We start from the raw sequence: 19,221 nt of genomic DNA on the forward strand, positions 1-19,221 counted from the left end.
ACTGTCACATTATATCAAAATTGAATTTTTGGCTTCACATTTTTCATTTGAACATCAGTTGTATGGAAGGCTCACTAAGAAAAGGAAAACAGTATGAAAACAATTGTTTTGGAAGGGAAGGAAGGAAAAGAGGTGTGAGGTTTGTTAAAAAGCCAAGGTAGTGTAACAGAGCAGAGTTAGATTAGAGGGACTCAGAAAATGAGTTCTAGCTTCAACTCTGCTACTAAGGAATCTCTTTTCATTGAGAATACTGAATATGTTTCCCCAGGTGAATCTGAATGTGATGGCCTGTGATGACAAGCAAAGGGGACTATCCTCTTCTGGGACCAGATCAGGACCAGATTCTTTTGTAAAGGCTTATTATTGGATTGACTGTTTCACTGTGGTTCTACTTTATTAAGAGAAGGCACAGAGAGGACCCGTTTGAGGTACATATTACCAGTCGCAATTTTATGCTTTGCCACCTGTTCTCTCTGCCAGTGCCCTCAATCCTTGCTGCCCTGTGTGGGATCCCTGGAGACTCTGAGAGGGTCACACTGTAACTTTGAAATACACATTTGGGGGCATTTGTAGAAAGCTGAGAGTGATGTTGCTGGCAGCTTGCTATGACAATTTGCAAACAGTAGAGGGGATGGGTCCCCATTCTGATTTGAGTCTGCACTAGCTCAGGCCTGCACACTTGATCTGGCCAGCGGCCGCAGAGTCCCAGGACAGACTTAACGGACCCAGGCCGCCAGGAGAAGTTCAGAAACCAGGCAAATCTTAGGAAGAAAGCGCAAGGCAAGCTTCCCGCTTCTCGTCTCCCCTCCCGCTGAAGTAACAAAACCCGTGACCTTTGCACAAAGGCCTGTGCCACAGACGACACGAGGCGGGTGTGAGAAGGGCAAGCAGTTTTTCCGTCTGCAAGGGAAAGAGAGGCTGTATATGGCAAAATAAAAAGGGAAATTCTCCACGTGTCTTGGATGGGAAAGGGAAAGAGACTTTGTGTCTCTGGAGGAGAGGAATTGAAGGTATCGCTTAGGAAGGTGTGTCTCTCCCAGTGGCCGCGCAGGGAAAGGCTCGGAGTTGTTAAGGAAATGGGAGGTGTCTCTGATGTTTATTTTTGCCTAGCAACCCACAGCCAGCTGCTTCCCAGGCAGCCGTCCACACGCGCCTCGCTGCCTCCCCTCGTCCTAGCGACTGGAGAGCGGTCATTTGGTGTCAGTAAACCGGGGAGGGAGTATATGTGGTGGAGGTGGAGATGGAAGCGGGAGGGGAGCCCCCTCCTTGGCCCACGTTCTGGGTCACCAGGCTAAGGCTCGGTCCTCCAACGGGGCTAGACTTACCTTAGCCAGGTGACCCTCGCACAACTAAGTTATTTCCATGATAAGATGGGGCGATGAGGTGGTTAAGGCACTGGGACCCGGAAGGCGGGGAGGGGGGCGGGCAGTATTGTCTGTGAGCAGCCATTAGGTTCGGAAAGCTGAAAATGCATACGTGTTTGGGGAAAGCGCTCGGAAGGGGAGGGGGGTTTTCTGCAGCGATTTCGGTGGGAGGGAAGCGGTGGTGGGTTGCGCTGGGCGGGGAGAGGACGAGGCCGGGGAGGGCAGAAGGTCGTTAGCTGAGGCGCCGAGGGGAGCAGTGCAGATGGCCGGAGGGGGAGGCGAAGGGCGAGCGGAGGCTGCAGAGTTTTCCGGGGAGTGGAGGGGTGTCTACGCCGACGACTGGAGGCGGGGGCGAGCAGGGAGGGACTTCGGTGGGCGGCTGGATGGGGGAGGGGTGGGCGCGGGAGTGAGTGGCGCGGCGGCGGAGGGGGAGCCCGGGGGCGGGGCCTGCCCGGCGGCGGAGGGAGCGGGGGCGGGGCTGCCCTCCTGGGCCCAGCGGCGCGCGGGCTCCCGGCGAGTGTGCGCGGGGGCGCGCCTGCGCGGGCCCGGGAGGAGGCTCCCGAGCGAGTCGGCCCAGGCGGCGCAGCCCGCCGCTCCCCCGCGCCCTATGTGAGGGAATCGGGGAGGCCCGCGGCGCACCGGGGAGGGCGAGGCATGTGCACGGGCCGGAGGGAGCTGAGGCCGCCCGAGGAAGAGGAGGACGGCGGCGGCGGCGAGGAGAGCGGGGGGCTCGCGGCGGCGGGCCCGGGCCGAGGGGATGCAGCGGACTGTGTGTGTCTGGCTGTAGCTGACGCGAGGCGGCGAGGAGGCGCCGGAGATCCGCCAAAGGGGCAACCAGGGGCCGGCCGCGGTGGCGGCCGCGAGAAGTAGCAGCAGGACGGGCGGCGGCGGCGGCGGAGACGGCAGCCTTGAGATGCATTTTCTTCTCCAGCGGCCATGTTAACCAGGAAACCTTCGGCCGCCGCTCCCGCCGCCTACCCGACCGGTAAGGAGGCCGGGGCCCCGCTGCCCGCGCCGGCCCCCGGGCCAGCCCTCGTGGCGCCGGCGCCCGCTGCCAGCAGGACCTCGAACAAAGTCTGCGCCGCGGCTGGGCGGCGCGGGATTCCCCGGGTGGACGGCGCGCCCTCGCCTTGGCTCATTGTTAACACGCGGGCCCCGAGGCTCCTCGGAGCGGAGCCCTCCGGCCGGACAGGAGCCGTTCCTGACCTCCCCATTCTGGGGTTCGGCGATGCTGTGGCGCCCGGGTCGGCAGTCCAGTTCCGCTCCGGGCCTACTGACGCCCGCAGAGTGGACCGCCGGCCCGGCCCAGCCCGGCTCCCTGGCGGGGTCGCGAACTCGCTCGAGCTGGGGAACCCTACTTAACTTTGCAGCCGCCGGAGCCCCGCCCGCGGGCGCGCCGGGTTTCTGCGTCCCAGGCCTCCCGCCGCTCCCCGGGCGCTCGCACTCAAGGTCCCTGGCTCGGCCCGGGGGAGAGCGGGCTCCGCAGTCTGGAGGGGTGGGGTGGGGCGGGGCCACGGGGTCCCAGTGACTTTCTCCCCCTTGACCCTCTTTTGTCTCCTCCCGCGCGTGGCTGCCAGGCCGAGGAGGGGACAGCGCCGTTCGCCAGCTTCAGGCTTCCCCGGGGCTTGGTGCGGGGGCTCCCCGGAGCGGAGTGGGGACCGGCCCGCCCTCCCCCATCGCCCTGCCGCCTCTCCGAGCCAGCAACGCTGCCACCGCAGCCCACACGGTGAGACCCAGCCCGTGGGCGGTTGGGAGGGGGACGACGGCGGGAGAGGGGCCCGGGGCACCAGCACCCGTACTTGGGGGCGTCTGCAGCCGGGAGAGGGGAGAGAGGTCGAAGTGCGAGTGTCTCCACGCCCCTGGCCAGTGGCCTCTCCGGGACGCCGCCCTCTGGAACTTGGGCGAACCCAAAGCTGCAGCCACAAAGGAGGATTCGTGGCATGGGCCCCTCACTTCCCCTCTGGAGCCCGCCCACCCCTGCGCTCCCCTTCCTTCGAACTTCCTCCGGCTCTTTTCCCCTCTTTTTTTCCCTCCGTCTTTGCTTCCTCGAGCTCCTTTCCCTGACCGGATAAACATCCCTCCCCCTCCGCCACCACGTTGGGTAGTGGATATTTATAGAAATAGATCTGTGTTAGGGTCAGCCCGGCTGTCCTGCCCGGAAAATAGATCCCCCAAAGAGCCTCGCAGGCCTGGCCTCAGCCAGCAGGGAGCACCGCCAGTTGTCCCCCGCGTGTGGAAGCATGTTTTATGAGTGCTACAGGTTTAAGCATAGCAGAAATTGTAATTAACATTAACAAAAATAAGAGCCTCAGCAGCAGTCAAAACAAGCCACCGCTGTACGTTTCTGCAGTTGGGTATTATTCAGAAGGAAAGGGCCAGCTTTGCTTCCCAGGGAGGTGGGAAGGGCAGGGCACTTGACAGGGCCAAGAGGGAGGTGAGAGCCCAGCACCAGACCGGTGGCTGCAGAGATCAGCAAGCTGGACTTGACTTCAGCGTGTACCTCTTTTCTCAGTCCCAGAGAGAGCCCTTGGATGGTGGCTGACAGCCTAGCAGAGCTGTGCATCGGAGGAGGTGATGGTTTCCAGGGTCTTGTTTACATATTCCTCTGGATCTTTCAGAGGAAACGCCTAAGATGGTTCTAAATGAGGGGCGCTTGATAGGTATATGGCTTTGTTTGCCAAGTGAAAGTTAAGTTCTTGTAGAATAGGCCATTTCTAGCCTACAGAGGGATAGCTCTGAAGGTCATGTGCTATGCGGAAACTTGTTTATCAGGGGAGAATTTGTGAGGGAATGGCCAAAGTGGAATGTTTTCTGTTAGACCTGAACATCTGTGTACAGTTCCACAGGAAAATGTTTTCTTGTTAAATCTTCTTTCTCTCTCTCCTTCTCTTTCTGTCTCTCATGACACATCTAGACCCAGGGGCTAAGAATTCACTGCACAGAAGTTAACCCATCTGTTGGGGCTGTGGTTGATGGAAGCGAATCAGTAGACTGCTGATTCTGCGTGTTCTTGTCACGGTGATGTTTTAGTTGAGAAATTGCCATTGGGTTTTAGGTGTTTCAGTTTGTTTGTTTGGTTTGGAATCATCTGACAACTTGGAAAGTACAACACCCAGTTTTTTTCCATGTCCGAATGTGATCACATGACTTGGTGTGACCTGGAAACGAAATACTACGGGGTTTGCATCTGGATTCTGGTTTTCTAAGAGTGGGCTTTGCTTGATCAGAACCTCTTTGCAAATGAAATGTGTAAAAGATGATGGAAAATGAAAGGTGACTACTAGAGGAGTAGTCTGTGGGAGACCAGAAATGAAAAGATATGTGGGTGCTTCTCAGCTCTCTTAATGATAGTGCTTATATTTTACTGTGGTATCTATTTGATTCACCTAAAACTTAAGTGTGCCATTGATTAGAAGCTTGGTTTTTAAAGTATGAATTTTGGTTCTGGTTGTTGTTTAGTTTTGATTTTAAATATTTACAGAATATCACAGACTTCCTCAAATGGGTGAGTAAAAGGACCACGGGGTTTTATCTGGTTCTGCTCCTTCATTTTTTGGATGAGGAGAGCAGACAAGTTAACTGGTTTGGTCGAGACGCCTGAGCTAGTTTCTATGAAAGCTGGAGCTAAAGCCCAGGCCCTCCTGAGTTCAGCTTTACATACTGCTTGACTGCTAATTTTAGGAAATTGAACTGGTTTCTTTATAAATGCACAAACCTTAAAGATCCATGTTTCTATATGTCTTTGAGATTTTAAAAGTTTTTAGTTTTTAATTCCACAGGAGTTACAACTAGGAGTAGCTATTAATGATTGAGTAGGGGAAGCATTATGAAGAAGAAACAAGTGTTTGCCTATGTTTTCCCTTGTGAGTGATGTAGTAGGTAGATAAATACATGACTGAGAATTACAAACTTTGGAATTTATCTAGTGCATTGCTCTCTTGTTCCTTGTCTCCATGGATATCTTGTACATTAGTCATTTTGTGTATCTCTTTTGGTCCTAAAAGCATACATACCTAGTAACTATTCTGATTCTTAATAGTTTTTTCTTTTTAATGTTTTATGGGGGATATTAATTTGCTTATTTTTAAAATTCTGAAATATTAGTATTGTATCACTTTTATAACAGCTTAATGTTTAAAGCACTCTCCAGTTACCAGTTTTACTGTTGTAAAATAATTGGAGTTGAAGAATGAATATTCCCATTTTAAAAAACAGAGTTTGGTAGAAGAAAAGTAGACATTTGACTCAGAGCCACACAGACCATCAGTGTTTGAGGAGCAGCTAAAATTCCGATCATTTTGGACTCAGTTCTAGTCCCATAACACTATATAGCATTTCTAAGATGACTCCAGTGAAATTTTAAAACTCCCAGAAATGTTAACACAGGGAAGTATGTGCGATTTTCCCTTTTATTTTTGGAAGAGATTAAAACTACCAAATTGGCTAGACTATTGTTCTTATATAATTTTTAGTGCAAAAATATTTCATGGTCAACAAGGGCTTTTTTAGGTATCTCTGCTTTAATCCATACATTTTAGGTATCTAACAATTATATCCATTCACTGTGTTATTTTTAAATTCAACAGGCACTGTGCTAGATAGGCATTGGCCAAAAAGGAAAAAGCAAGTAAGAAGTTTTAAACATCCTTAAGTTTATGGTATAGTCCTGGCCTATGTATTCTGGAAATGTTTTGGCATTTCTAGGGTTTCCCCCCCACTCCCCCCGCCTTTTATAGAACAGTTAATTGAGCTTCTGACCCAGGTTGTGATTGTAGATTCCTATAGTGTGTAAGACAATATCCTCCTTTACTGCTGCTGCTAAGTCGCTTCAGTCGTGTCCGACTCTGTGCGACCCCATAGACGGCAGCCTACCAGGCTCCCCCGTCCCTGGGATTCTCCAGGCAAGAACACTGGAGTCGGTTGTCATTTCCTTCTCCAGTGAATGAAAGTGAAAAGTGAAAGTGAAGTCGCTCAGTCGTGTCTGACTCTTCGTGACCCCGTGTACTGCAGTCTACCAGGCTCCTCCATCCATGGGATTTTCCAGGCAAGAGTACTGGAGTAGGTTGCCATTGCCTTCTCCGCCTCCTTTACTGGAGCCCCTCAAATGAATTTCCTTAACATCTGGAAAGTTTTTAAGATTCCACATGTCACTTTTAGGTATTTAGTTGATGCTATTAATCTTTTAACGGGCTGTCCTTGCCTCCATGTCTCTGCTTATGTATTGCAATCCTAACATTTTGTGACTTGAGTCACCAGGGACAAGTCTTGATTCCCTGGGTGTTAACTTCATGTTTTGTTATGAAGGTACAAAGGTAGTTGTCAAGAATAACTTAAAGAGGTGAGAGTTTAAAAGGAGTTACTGACATACGTTCTTCCATTCAGCAGAAATTGACTGAGTGCTTACTGTATGTTTGGATTTATGTCAATAAGGATTTAAAAAGATAAGAGGTGACCCCACCCTGGAACTGCTCACATCCTGGTTGGTATATCAGGTTTGAAAACAGGTGTGAAATGAAATAAGTATTTTAATATATCAGTGCTCTGTAAGCACCCTGGAAGGGAAGGGGACCTTTTCAAAGAGGAGGTGAGAGTTGAACTGGCCATTGAAGGGTGAGTAGGAGTTTTCCACATAGCCCACGTTAGCAAGATTTCAAGCAGCACTTGGAAAGGATAATAGTTCTAGCTCTCCTTTCAGTTCAGTTCAGTCGCTCAGTCGTGTCCGACTCTTTGCAACCCCATGAACCGCAGCACTCCAGGCCTGTCTATCACCAACTCCCGGAGTCCGCCCAAACCCATGTCCATTGAGTCGGTGATGCCATCCAACCATCTCATCCTCCGTTGTCCCCTTCTCCTCCTGCCCTCAATCTTTACCAGCATCAGAGTCTTTTCAAATGAGTCAGTTCTTCACATCAGGTGGCCAAAGTATTGGAGTTTCAGCTTCAACATTGGTCCTTCCAATGAATATTCAGGACTGATCTTCTTTAGGATGGACTGGTTGGATCTCCTTGCAGTGCAAGGGACTAAGAGTCTTCTCCCAACACCACAGTTCAAAAGCATCAATTCTTTGGTACTCAGCTTGCTTCATAGTCCAACTCTCACATCCATACATGACCACTGGAAAAACCATAGCCTGACTAGACGGACCTTTATTGACAAAGTAATGTCTCTGCTTACTCACTACTATACTAAGCACACTATGCCTTTTACCTTGTTTAACCCGCCTAATGCCCCTAATGAGGCAGCCTTGTTACCCTCGTTATACCGATAAGGGCCCTGAGGTTCAGAGAGATTAATTGCCCAAGGTCATATAGTTTGAAGTGGTGGAGCTTAGATTCATTTCCCTTGTGTCTAATTGAAAATCCCTGAACACCTAACCATTATGAAACATGACCTCACCAAAAAGAGAGGAATATAGAAGAGAGTGGTGTTTCCATGGGTCGTAGGGAATCCAGCTTATTATTCTCAGAGAGAGGGTGACAGTGGTAGGTGTCACTGGAAAGACTCAGGTCATTTAGGCTCAGCATTTTAGAACCTCATGTTCTTGCCTCTAAGTTCTTGAGTTCTTTGTGGAAATGGAGTGCCCACATGAGCCTTAAGCAAAGTCAAGGGCAGTGTGAGTGACATTTTCAGTGGTAACTCCAGAAACATCATGGAGAGAAGAGACGGTGAATTCTAGGCTTAGAAGCAAAAGAACACGTGAGGAGGCTGCTTCTGTTGTCCCAGTAAAAGACACAAGAACTCCAGGTGGGATAGCGAGGCTGGAGGGGAGTGTGTCAGTTAGAAATGATGGTGGGGCTCCATGGTGACTTGGAAAGGTACACGAGATATGGAGATGGACTGAGTGACTATTCGGGAGGGTGGCTCATACGGTAAAGAATCTGCCTGCAATGTAGGAAACCCAGGTTTGATCCCTGGGTGGGGAAGATTCCCTGGAGAAGGGAATGGCCACCCACTCCAGTATTCTTGCCTGAAAAATCCCATGGACATTGATGCCTGTTGGGCTACAGTCCATGGGGTCACAAAGAGTTGGCCACAACTGAGCACAGCAGCACAGCATTTTCTTGGTCAGAAATTCAGGGTTATGGGAGGAAGAAGTGGTTTGAGTGGGAAAAGTGCAAGTTGAGTTTGAGTTGCCCATGAGGAAGGCAGCTGATCTGTAGTTGGACACAGTGAGTCTTTGAGTTCAGGAGTCATGGATTGGGCTTGTTTAAGCTAGAGGTGTTCTGGAAGTAAAAGCCATGAGCAACTTGAGGCTTGAACCCTGGGGGAACCCTGGAACCCTCCTTGATTGCTGCTGTGGAAGAGACCAAGAGTAGGTAGTTGGGAGAGACAGAAGGTCATCCAGTTAATTGGCAAACTAGTTCTAGTCACTCAGCTTTTGTGATGGTAATTTAAATTATGCATAACATTAAAATTGCTATTATAAAAATTGAAGTTGGTTTCTGAAGCTCAGAATGTTTTACTTTGCCCTCTTTTTAGAACTTCCTATGGCTCCAAGGTCAATTTTGTCCCCAGTGAAGCCTCATGCTTTTGTACTGTGTATACTGGTAATGTTGGTTTTTCTTCTGAAATCTCTCCAGGCTGCCCTGAAGAGAACGGTTCTCTAGGATTCATAGATTTCTAATTTCAGGTCCTTTCATTCCTGGTACTTGAAAGACCACAGTGGGGAGGAGGAGAGGTACAGAGAGTGAGCCTTGGACAAAAAGCATTGGACAAGATTGTACTACTTTTATATATACATGTAGGACTTCCCTAATTCATTTTTATGAACTGCTTTGCTTTTGGCAAAGAATGAGGATAAAATAACTTGTCTGGCTACACTGACAGAAGATAAGTTCATTTAGCATAGAATACCATCTGTGAGTTTAGTAGAAGGGTTCAACTAGAAGTCTTGCAGAAATCTAAGAAGTAAAATCCCTCAGTCAATGAAATCACACTTCAGACAGGCCCAAGTACTGAACTGTATTCTCCTTTGTTTTAGAAGATTGCAGAGAGAAAGCACATGCCTCAGATAGTGCATCAGTTAAAGAAAATTTGAAGGTCTTGGACTCCTAGTAAGATGGACTTGGAATTTCATTTTATAATCTAGGTAGTCCCAAACCATTTCTTGAATTATAATATTACATAGACACTTCTATGCATTTAGTGATATGTAAAGCCCAAGAGATAGGGTTTAGGAGATGATGGGAAAAATACTGAAAGTTTAGGACTTCAGCTAATTGACTGTATACTCCTGAAGGGCTGTGTGGCCAGACCTCAGAGAACACTGAATGAATGAGATGGATCGCAAACAGCAAGTTCATCTTTAAGCTTTCATATAAAAAAAATCACCTGCTGGGATGGTTTTAAGACTTGTGAGTTATTGTCTGAGGCTGGCAAGAATTCCTAACTGGGAGAGGATCCTGGCTGTTAGTTGTCTTCCACCCCTCACCTCTTGGCCATAATAATGCTTGAGAGAAATACCAAGTAGATTCTCTGTAAGAAGGCTGGGGCCCCCTGGCTTATGCCTTCACTTTTGTTCATGCAGGAATGTTCAGAGATGGCTTGTGTGCCTGAAATAGAAATCGCTACATTGTATTCCTTGTTGGAAAGCTGAGTATCCCAGCAGCAGGGAGAAATACATGTTTTGAGAGAGCCAAGCCATTGACCAAAGGAAGGCCCGCCGAGTGAGGCGGTTGGACTGTTGTGCTGGATGGCCTTAAATGGTCATCATAGTCAGTACAGCCCAGAGACTTAAAAATAGGTTTGGGGTTTACAAGATACTACGGTGCATATCTACATGGGAATCTTTTCCAGCCTAAAAGTACAATTCTCTGCTTCTGGATCAAGTACTTTCCTAGGTGTAATTAGTTTGATTTGTGAGTAGTGGAGAAGACCAAGAATGAAGACAGCAGCTCTCAGAATAGAGCTAAATGCCAGAGACGGAGTAGTAACCAAGACCGACCTGGTCCCTGCCCTCGTGGTAATAAAGAAGCTACTGAGTGAAGTGTGAAAAATGTTGTAATCCAGGGGCGGGAGAGCCAGTAGAGTGCCCATGTGTTCATGCTCTTTCTGTATCCTTTCATCGTGATATCAAGTATGGGTTGAATGGAATGTCTATGATACCACAGTGCCTGTGCTAAATGTTAGGTAGAGAATGATGACCAAGAAACCTGATCTCTGCCTCCACTGAGAACTTACTCTAAGGACCCTGCAAACATGTACAGCAAACTCTTTGTTAGGTGCAGCAGTTCTGGGGTCCTTTCTTTTTTTCCAGATCCCTAGTTTCATAGCCATCCCCAGCCCCTCAGCCTCTTCTGCCTTTGTCTGAGGCTATCTGCATCACGACGTCCACTCTCCCTGTGGCAGTGTTGGTGAGGTCCCTGCTGCGTGCACAGCTCTTTCCTTTGAAGAAACCTGATACCGACTGTACATTCAAACCAAGTTGGATTTCGTAAAGGTGGGGGTGGGAGCCAACTTATAAAATAGCCCTTTTGAACGAACCGCTTCTGTTCCATTGATGTTCCCTCTCTGAATTCCAGATTGGCGGCAGTAAGCACACAATGAATGACCACCTACACGTCAGCAGCCACGGACAGATCCAGGTTCAGCAGCTGTTTGAGGATAACAGTAACAAGCGGACAGTGCTCACGACACAACCAAATGGGCTTACCACGGTGGGCAAAACGGGGTTGCCAGTGGTGCCGGAGCGGCAGTTGGAGAGCATCCACAGACGGCAGGGGAGTTCCACCTCTCTGAAGTCTCTGGAAGGCATGGGGAAGGTGAAAGCCACCCCCATGACTCCCGAGCAAGCGATGAAGCAATACATGCAAAAACTAACCAGCTTTGAACACCATGAGATTTTCAGCTACCCTGAAATATACTTCTTGGGTCCAAATGCAAAGAAGCGCCAGGGCATGACAGGCGGGCCCAACAACGGTGGCTACGATGACGACCAGGGATCCTATGTGCAGGTGCCCCACGATCACGTGGCTTACAGGTACGAGGTCCTCAAGGTCATTGGGAAGGGGAGCTTTGGGCAGGTGGTCAAGGCCTACGACCACAAAGTCCACCAGCACGTGGCCCTGAAGATGGTGCGGAACGAGAAGCGCTTCCACCGGCAGGCGGCCGAGGAGATCCGCATCCTGGAGCATCTGCGCAAGCAGGACAAGGACAACACCATGAACGTCATCCACATGCTGGAGAACTTCACCTTCCGCAACCACATCTGCATGACATTCGAGCTGCTCAGCATGAACCTCTATGAGCTCATCAAGAAGAACAAGTTCCAGGGCTTTAGTCTGCCTCTGGTTCGCAAGTTCGCCCACTCCATCCTGCAGTGCCTGGACGCTTTGCACAAAAACAGGATAATTCACTGTGACTTGAAGCCCGAGAACATTTTATTGAAGCAGCAGGGTAGAAGCGGGATTAAAGTGATTGATTTTGGCTCCAGTTGTTATGAGCACCAGCGGGTCTACACATACATCCAGTCCCGTTTCTACCGGGCCCCGGAAGTGATCCTTGGTGCCAGGTATGGCATGCCTATCGACATGTGGAGCCTGGGCTGCATCCTCGCAGAGCTCCTGACCGGTTACCCCCTCTTGCCTGGGGAGGATGAAGGGGACCAGCTGGCCTGTATGATTGAACTGCTGGGCATGCCCTCCCAGAAACTGCTGGATGCATCCAAACGAGCCAAAAATTTTGTGAGCTCCAAGGGTTATCCTCGTTACTGCACTGTCACGACTCTCTCAGACGGCTCCGTGGTCCTCAATGGTGGCCGTTCCCGGAGGGGGAAACTGAGGGGCCCACCAGAGAGCAGAGAGTGGGGGAATGCACTGAAGGGGTGTGACGATCCCCTCTTCCTTGACTTCTTAAAACAGTGTTTAGAATGGGATCCTGCAGTTCGCATGACCCCTGGCCAGGCTTTACGGCACCCCTGGCTGAGGAGGCGGCTGCCAAAGCCTCCGACGGGGGAGAAGACGTCTGTGAAGAGGATCACTGAGAGCACTGGTGCTATCACATCCATTTCCAAGTTACCTCCACCTTCCAGCTCAGCTTCCAAACTGAGGACTAATCTGGCACAGATGACAGATGCCAATGGGAATATTCAGCAGAGGACAGTATTGCCAAAACTGGTTAGCTGAGCTGAGCCCCCCGATGCTGGTAATTCTGAAAGATACGACATTGCTGAGCCTTATTGGGTTGAAAAAGAGTAGCTCAGACCTGTTTTTATTTGCTCAATAACTCGACTCATTTGTATCTTTTCGGCACTTGTTTTAATGTAAGAAAGTTTGTTTTGTTTTATAAAATACATGGGGACAATGCTTTAAGTTTTTATACTTTCTGAAACTGTTTTTGTGTTCTAAAAGTACGATGAGCCTTACTGTAATTAGTGTGGCAGAGTAATAAACATCAGTGGCAGGCCATTGATCACGTCATGACTGCCGCGCATCTACAGATTGGTGTCAGAGACATTCACTATGTCTTCATGGTTTATAGTGTATTCTCCCCAAGGTGATTGCCTCTGAAGGCCCCCCCCCCCCAAGCCCTTCTCTCTCCACACTCCAGGGTCATGCACAGGTGCAGCATGTCCTGCTTTGTTTTCCATAAGTTACCTGGGTGGTAGTGATGGTGGGAGGAGGATGGTCAGGACGAAAATGGTATTGTAAGAAAAACTGCACCTTAGAGGTTTTTTCCCCTGAAATAGTGCTCAGAGACAAAAGCCCCACAGTTGAAATGCCCAGTTAGCATTTTGACGTTCTAAAGGCCAGCCAAGCAAACCTGGTGGATGAATGGAAACGCGTGTGTCCCTCCAAATTCTCCAATGTGATCAGCGAGCCGTTTTGCAAAGAAGTCTCATTTAACAGAATTTGGTTTTGCGCCTAAAGTTAGAAATGTATTCCTTGAACTAACTGTTCTTCCCTTCTCTTTGCTTTTCTCCCCGCTGTTCCTCTTGCACCACACATCTGTTGCTTGCATCTAATTTCTTTTCCTTCCTTCAAATACATATCCCAGACTGTTAATACAGAAAAGACATTTTTTAGCTGTGATTATGACCATCTTTTTCATATTCCAATTTAAAAAAGAACAGCCTAGCTACTTAAAGTGGGGATTTCCATAGTTCCAAAGACAGTTTAGCAGACTCGAGTGAGTTCACACTTCAGGTGCCACAGTAAGGTTCTTTTAGCCTGGGAAAGCATCACCTCTTTAAAAAGAAAGAGGGTTGAAAATCCTCTTCTTCAACAGACGTCAATTGTCCTTGTCCAGCAAGGCCAGTTTTAACAAATTCTAAGGAGGAAAATTTCAGCCTCAAGTTAAATGGTTTGACTTACTCTATGCATCATTAGAAGAACCATAGACATTGCATTCCTCTGTTTTGTTTTACTTTTGTTTGGATTGCACTTGATTGTTTTCATGGGAATGACACTTTACCTGTAAAAGTAACTCTTGAGAGTTAGGTAAAAGAATATTTTCTCCTCTGAATAATAATTATTTTCACAGTGAAAGTTTCAGTATTTTATCACTAATGTATGAGCAGTGATACATATCAATTTCAAGGCACGTGGAAAAAAATTTAGTTATGTGCAATTTAATATAGAAAGATTTCTGCCTGTTTGGACAATAGGTTTGGGTAGTATAAAATAGGATAAATACTCTTTTATATGCACAGATATTATTGTATGGATTGCCTGTAAATTGATTTACAAGTACTTGAAGCATGGTCCCCAGTGAGGCCAAGAAAGTTTCCGGTTAAGTTCTTTTAATATTAATCCTACAGTTTCTCTTGCTTTAAAAAAGAAAAAGAGTAGTTTTGAACAAAACACTTTACTTATCTTGAGGCTTTGTCAGTTGATGGTGGAGAAAAATGCTCAGGAAATATTACAGATATTTGCCAAAAAATCAGTAATAAGATTAGCTTATTAATAAGGTAGTGGTGTTGATATTTGCTTTACTATTTAAGGGTGTCACTGGTAAATTAATTTATACTTCTGTATTTAGAAATTATAGCTTCTTTCCCCTAGTCAAATTCTTTAGCCTGTTGTACACATTTCTGTGTAATCTGTGGAAGTGCAATAATGTTAGTTGCATTTTAAATGATGCTCATGTGATCAGTCAGTGGCTTATAGAATTTAAAGATTGTGTATTATTAAAATTTTGGCTTAAAGGCATAAGAAGTGTAAGACTTGTGGTGGCTTTAGAAAACCATAAGCCTCTTAACGATGGTTAGCGTCTTTAGGTCATTAAAACAAACAGAAACAGAAAGGCTGTTTTCCCCTTGCAATGCTCCTCTTCCGCCGTATCCACTCTCAAGATTTTCACTGAAATAAATGAACCTGAGCCTGCCATTAATATGAATTTCCCTATAGAATGATTATCCATGTAAAAGTTTATAAACAGACTAATACTGCTTGCCTCCTCCCCCACCACACAGAACTGGTTCTTCAGATGCCAACAGTGCATTTGTGACTGTGTTTATTCGCAAATGTAACCGGAAGCTTTTAAGCCAAACTAAAATGTGCGGCACTGTGGGGCTCCCCCCACTGCACCTCCTAAATACAGTGAAACTACCCTCATTCACAAAGAGCCACCACGTTCAGTGTTTAGTGATAGAGCTGCTTTTTAAGTCTAGCTTAATTATAATGTCAAAGAAAAAGACAAATGTTGCATCGTTGTGATTTTAAAACATAAATCAGTGAAGGGCTCTGATAGGCTACTAGGAGTTGGCTTGGAAACAGTCCTTGGTCTCACAGGTTACCATTGTCTAGGGATGTCTGAGCTGTTTTCAGATTTAAGAGCACAGTGTGGTCTGGTCTTTGGTTGTGGTCTCATCTGGCTCCGTTTCTTGCACCCCCAGAGCGTGCATTACCACTTACGTGTGTTGCTACAACAGTGATGCAAGACTGTAGATTAACAGTAGAGGAGAAATTGTGCCCTTAGTGCTAACAATGTGCCTTTTGTTCTGAATGCCATGTTGTAGGGCATGCATTTTTTGGCCTCTTTAACTCTTTGAATACTAGGCAGTAAGAATGGAACCCACCTCTGCAAAGAGACATCTGTCTTAAACATCCAGATACTTACTGGCCTTAATAGAAACCATAAGGCGTAAATCATTGTCAAGCACCAAAAAAGGTCACCACTGGTTAGTTACACATGGAATTCCTATGTTTAAGGGGTTAAAGATGGTCTTCGTTGTATCTTAACATCAGACTGATTTTTTAAATGATATTTTTTTTTTGTTATGCTAACACTAGACAAAAATCGACTGTATTTGTAAAAATTTACCTCAAACCATTTAATTTTATAGTGTGATTAATCCCAGGGCATTTGGTATGAACCAAAGTGCATTCCTTTTATATATGCCTGGCTCTAGTAAGGATGGCCAGGGATTTTTACAATTTGGGTGCAAGGCACTTAAGCCACTTTTAAACTTACTAGGTGGTTTGGAGTCATGTGGAAGGACTCCATCAGAATGTTAGGAAACACTTTAGGCATCAGTAGCATTGGGCCATATTGGAATCTTCAAAGTGTGAATTATTTTCAAGAGAGCATTGATTTTTGTAATTTTTTTCATCAAGAATATTCTGGTAAGCAGAAGACTTAAAAACAAACTGATTTGGTTGGTAAAGGTTTTAATATTGCCCAACATAATGCTGTGGTAGCATTAAAAAAAAAAGTATTTGTGAACTCTGTTTCTTAGGGGCTTGTACATCTCTGCTATGGACATAGATGAAATTAATTGTAATTATACTCAGCTCAACTGCTACAGTTATGTCTAGGCAGTGGCTTGGGTTTCTATCGAGCAACAACTTAGACACGTGACTGTAATATGCTGCAACTGTGTGTACTGAAAATATGTGAAAATGGTTGAATGTGGACTGTGTATATATGTATGTAAAAATTTCTGTGAGATGCTGCTGTCGCCACTTAACGTGAAATATGTTCTAGTGGATTTTAATCCTAGTGGCCAGTTCTATGATACTGTATGTATTGTACAGCTGATGACAGGAGTAAGACTGTTCAGTGAATATTTGTTAAATTTTATTGTCGTGGCCAGAGATAATTTCAGAATAAAATTTTAATGTCCTACCTTACTTTTCTCCCCTTTTCTAACTGTAATTTTACTCCTGATCCATTTCTGGTGTTAGTCTTGGTCTAGTAGCCTGGAGAAAGTTTAGAATACAAATATTTTTCAGCAATCACCGATTATTTTTTTATTAGTTCCATATAAATGTACAAATTCCAAGTCAGAAAGGCTAGAGTTTTAGTTAGATCACTCTTGCTTTTTCTCAATGTATTCTGTTCTTTTACCTTTAGTATTTTTGTGAGCCTCTGCTATATTCTCTATCTTATATTTAGTATCTTGTAGAACTTCAGATCTTTTGTGTGTGTGTTTTAATTTCTTTTTAATTTTCAGGGCCTTGGGAGCAGAGTCGAAATTATTTCCCACTGGTTGTCATTCTCCCCTGTACTTAAAGTCCTGGTAAATTATTCTTAATGTGCTCTCACCAGCTCCTCCATATTTTTTTTAATGCTTATGCTTTTGCAGTTCTGGTACTCGTGGTCTCTTTGGTTCACATTTTTGGGAGTTTTTAGTGGCTCCTCTAGTCATGGCTGGATCAGAAAATAAGGCCTGTGAACTGCAGCTAGCTCGTGATTTGTCAAGTTCAGTTAATACCAAGCGGAGAGTTTACTCACAGATGACAGTGAGCAGATGCTGTGGTAATTTGTCAGACATTGCAGGGTTATTATGTAGACAAATATTTCCCTCTTGTGGAAAGAACTACCTCACGTTTTTATTTACACCCGTCCTGCCAGCAACAGCAGAGGAACTACTTAGTGCGGCTTGCTGCAGCAGAAGGGGGCTATGCCGAAAACAAGGGCATGCGCGAGGAGTTCTCAGCCCCAGACTTGGTCTTATCACAGCCTGGGCCATGGACTTCCGTAATTGCTTCTCTTGTTTCTCAGAGTTCTTACCCAGTGAAAAAATACCAACCAACCAAGAAACCCAGTATATTTGATACAAATTTTTAAGAGATGTGCATTATGTATGAAAATGAAAGTTGATGCTAAAGCTACAGTTTAAAATATTGTCCAGATTTGACAGAGCAGATGATAGCTCTTGTTCATTCTCTATCATCAGATCTTCTCAAAGTTCTTTCTTAAATTGATATATGCTACTTTTTATTTGAATTTCTGTAATCTTTTGGAATAAATACATAAATATTCTTGGAACCTCAAAGTTGTCTTCAAACTAGCACTGGAGGGTGTTCCTAGCTGGCATTGGTATTGATCTTTTAGAGCAAGAGAAATTAGTTTATTTTCTGTTTTGGAAAAAGAACTGTTGAGAGAGATTTGAAAAAAGGGTATTTGTGACTTTGTTTCATTGCTGTTTTAAAAAAGTTTGAATTACGCTGCATTTCCTTTGGGCGATTAGGCAAAAACACTTGTCATGAGTGATGGTTAACACCTTCCAAAATGAAAAATGACTTGCCAGCACATTACACATACATAAGAAAATTGCATCTTACTGCAAAGGATTTGGTTTATTTGGTTTGTCTTTGACTTAGTGTTTTGCTGTGGTCACAGCCTTAATATCTGCTACATATCGTATATATGGGAAGAAGAAACATAATTGCCATTCCTTTGCATCTCAAGGACATTTAATGAACAAACTAAATTAATAATTCATTCCTCTGAGGAAAGCTGACATTTTAGGAGTATTAACTAGCCATCTATAGAAGGGAGCAACAAGATATATAACAACTCCCATGTGTTCCAGAGCTTCTTGTATGCTGTTTATGAAGAAAGCCTCCCAGATTTCATGGTGGTGTAGGAACATCACTTCAGCCTTGTTCATCCCTCTGAACTGTAATGACCCTAATTTGATAGAAGTGACTTGCTCCAAAGTGACTGCAAAAAAAACGGCCTCAGGTTGCAATCAGAGAAAGAACTTTGCTCTTGGACAATAAAGGAAAATCCCTAATTGTACATCACAACCAAAAATTTAGAAAGGGGAGAAAATTTGAGCTAGCAGTGGGCATTTCTATTATTTGAATAAATTATGTATCAGTTTCCAAGAATATTTTTTAAAAGGGGAGAAACTACAAAGAAAAAGCAAAATGGAACTGAGGCCTAGGCTAGCTTAGTCCCTTGGTGTATCTAATAGCTAAAGGCACTGGCAGCGCACCCTTTAGTTACTTTAAGAGAGAGGGACTTCGCATACTGCCGTATGGGGGGAGATTAATTAGAATGGCTTTATTCTTTATTGTTCTTAACATATGCTTTTACATATGAATGTATGAAGATATTTTTGACTCTTCACTAAATCTCAGGGATTAAAAGTTAAATTTGACTGACTAGCAGCAGGTAAATCTCTAAAATTCAAACTTCCTCAGGTTTCCTCCTCTCCTTCGCCTCCCTATTTAAGAAACAGAATGCCTGCCAAAGAAATACATAAAAATTAAAATTCCAAATATAATTTTAAAATACCAAGTTGTAAATAAACCAGTTTTACAAACAGAAATATTGTGTCTTTCCTTGCTTTTTCCTCCAAATTATTTCCCCTCCTAAGTTTGAGGAGTTTTAAGTATCTAAACTATTTCTTCCCTTATAGAAACGAAGTGTGTTATTTACAAAACAAAAACCCATGAACAGGCTTGCGTTATTTAAGAGCTTATTGAATAGTTTTCTGTTGTTTAGGGGGAAATACGATTAGCGTACAAGCAGTTTATAAAGATTTTCAGGAAAAGGTGTATGGGTAAGTTTGGGCTGATATTTTTATCCTTTTTTTCTGAAGAGGGATACCTAACCTAATTTACCTTTTATCTAGAGTTCAATTTATTTCAATTTTTGCCTTGAGTAGCCTTATATTTTAAAA

The 19,221-nt window shown here is 45.5% G+C and overlaps 1 protein-coding gene across 2 annotated transcripts; it reads left to right on the forward strand.

Annotated features, from left to right (window-relative positions):
- The first annotated feature begins 1,909 nt into the window (after positions 1 to 1,909).
- DYRK2 (dual specificity tyrosine phosphorylation regulated kinase 2) lies at positions 1,910 to 16,435 on the forward strand. Of its 2 annotated transcripts, XM_025283917.3 has the most exons (3): positions 1,910 to 2,349; positions 2,942 to 3,090; positions 10,886 to 16,435. In XM_025283917.3, the coding sequence occupies exons 1-3, from the start codon at positions 2,301 to 2,303 to the stop codon at positions 12,485 to 12,487; spliced, it is 1,800 nt and encodes a 599-aa protein (XP_025139702.1). In that variant the 5' UTR covers positions 1,910 to 2,300; the 3' UTR covers positions 12,488 to 16,435. The 2 variants fall into 2 exon arrangements, with proteins under 2 accessions (XP_025139702.1, XP_025139704.1); XM_025283919.3 differs by lacking the exon at positions 2,942 to 3,090.
- Positions 16,436 to 19,221: the final 2,786 nt, after the last annotated feature.

This window comes from Bubalus bubalis, chromosome 4 (assembly GCF_019923935.1).
Source record: "Bubalus bubalis isolate 160015118507 breed Murrah chromosome 4, NDDB_SH_1, whole genome shotgun sequence".
NCBI classification, from domain to species: domain Eukaryota; kingdom Metazoa; phylum Chordata; class Mammalia; order Artiodactyla; family Bovidae; genus Bubalus; species Bubalus bubalis.

Bases quoted from the DNA above. Each gene is read 5' to 3' on its own strand.
- DYRK2 (XM_025283917.3), top strand. From the start codon at position 2,301: ATGTTAACCAGGAAACCTTCGGCCGCCGCTCCCGCCGCCTACCCGACC. The intron at 2,350-2,941 runs GTAAGGAGGCCG...CGTGGCTGCCAG, and splicing joins TCCCGCCGCCTACCCGACCG to GCCGAGGAGGGGACAGCGCC. The intron at 3,091-10,885 runs GTGAGACCCAGC...TCTGAATTCCAG, and splicing joins CTGCCACCGCAGCCCACACG to ATTGGCGGCAGTAAGCACAC.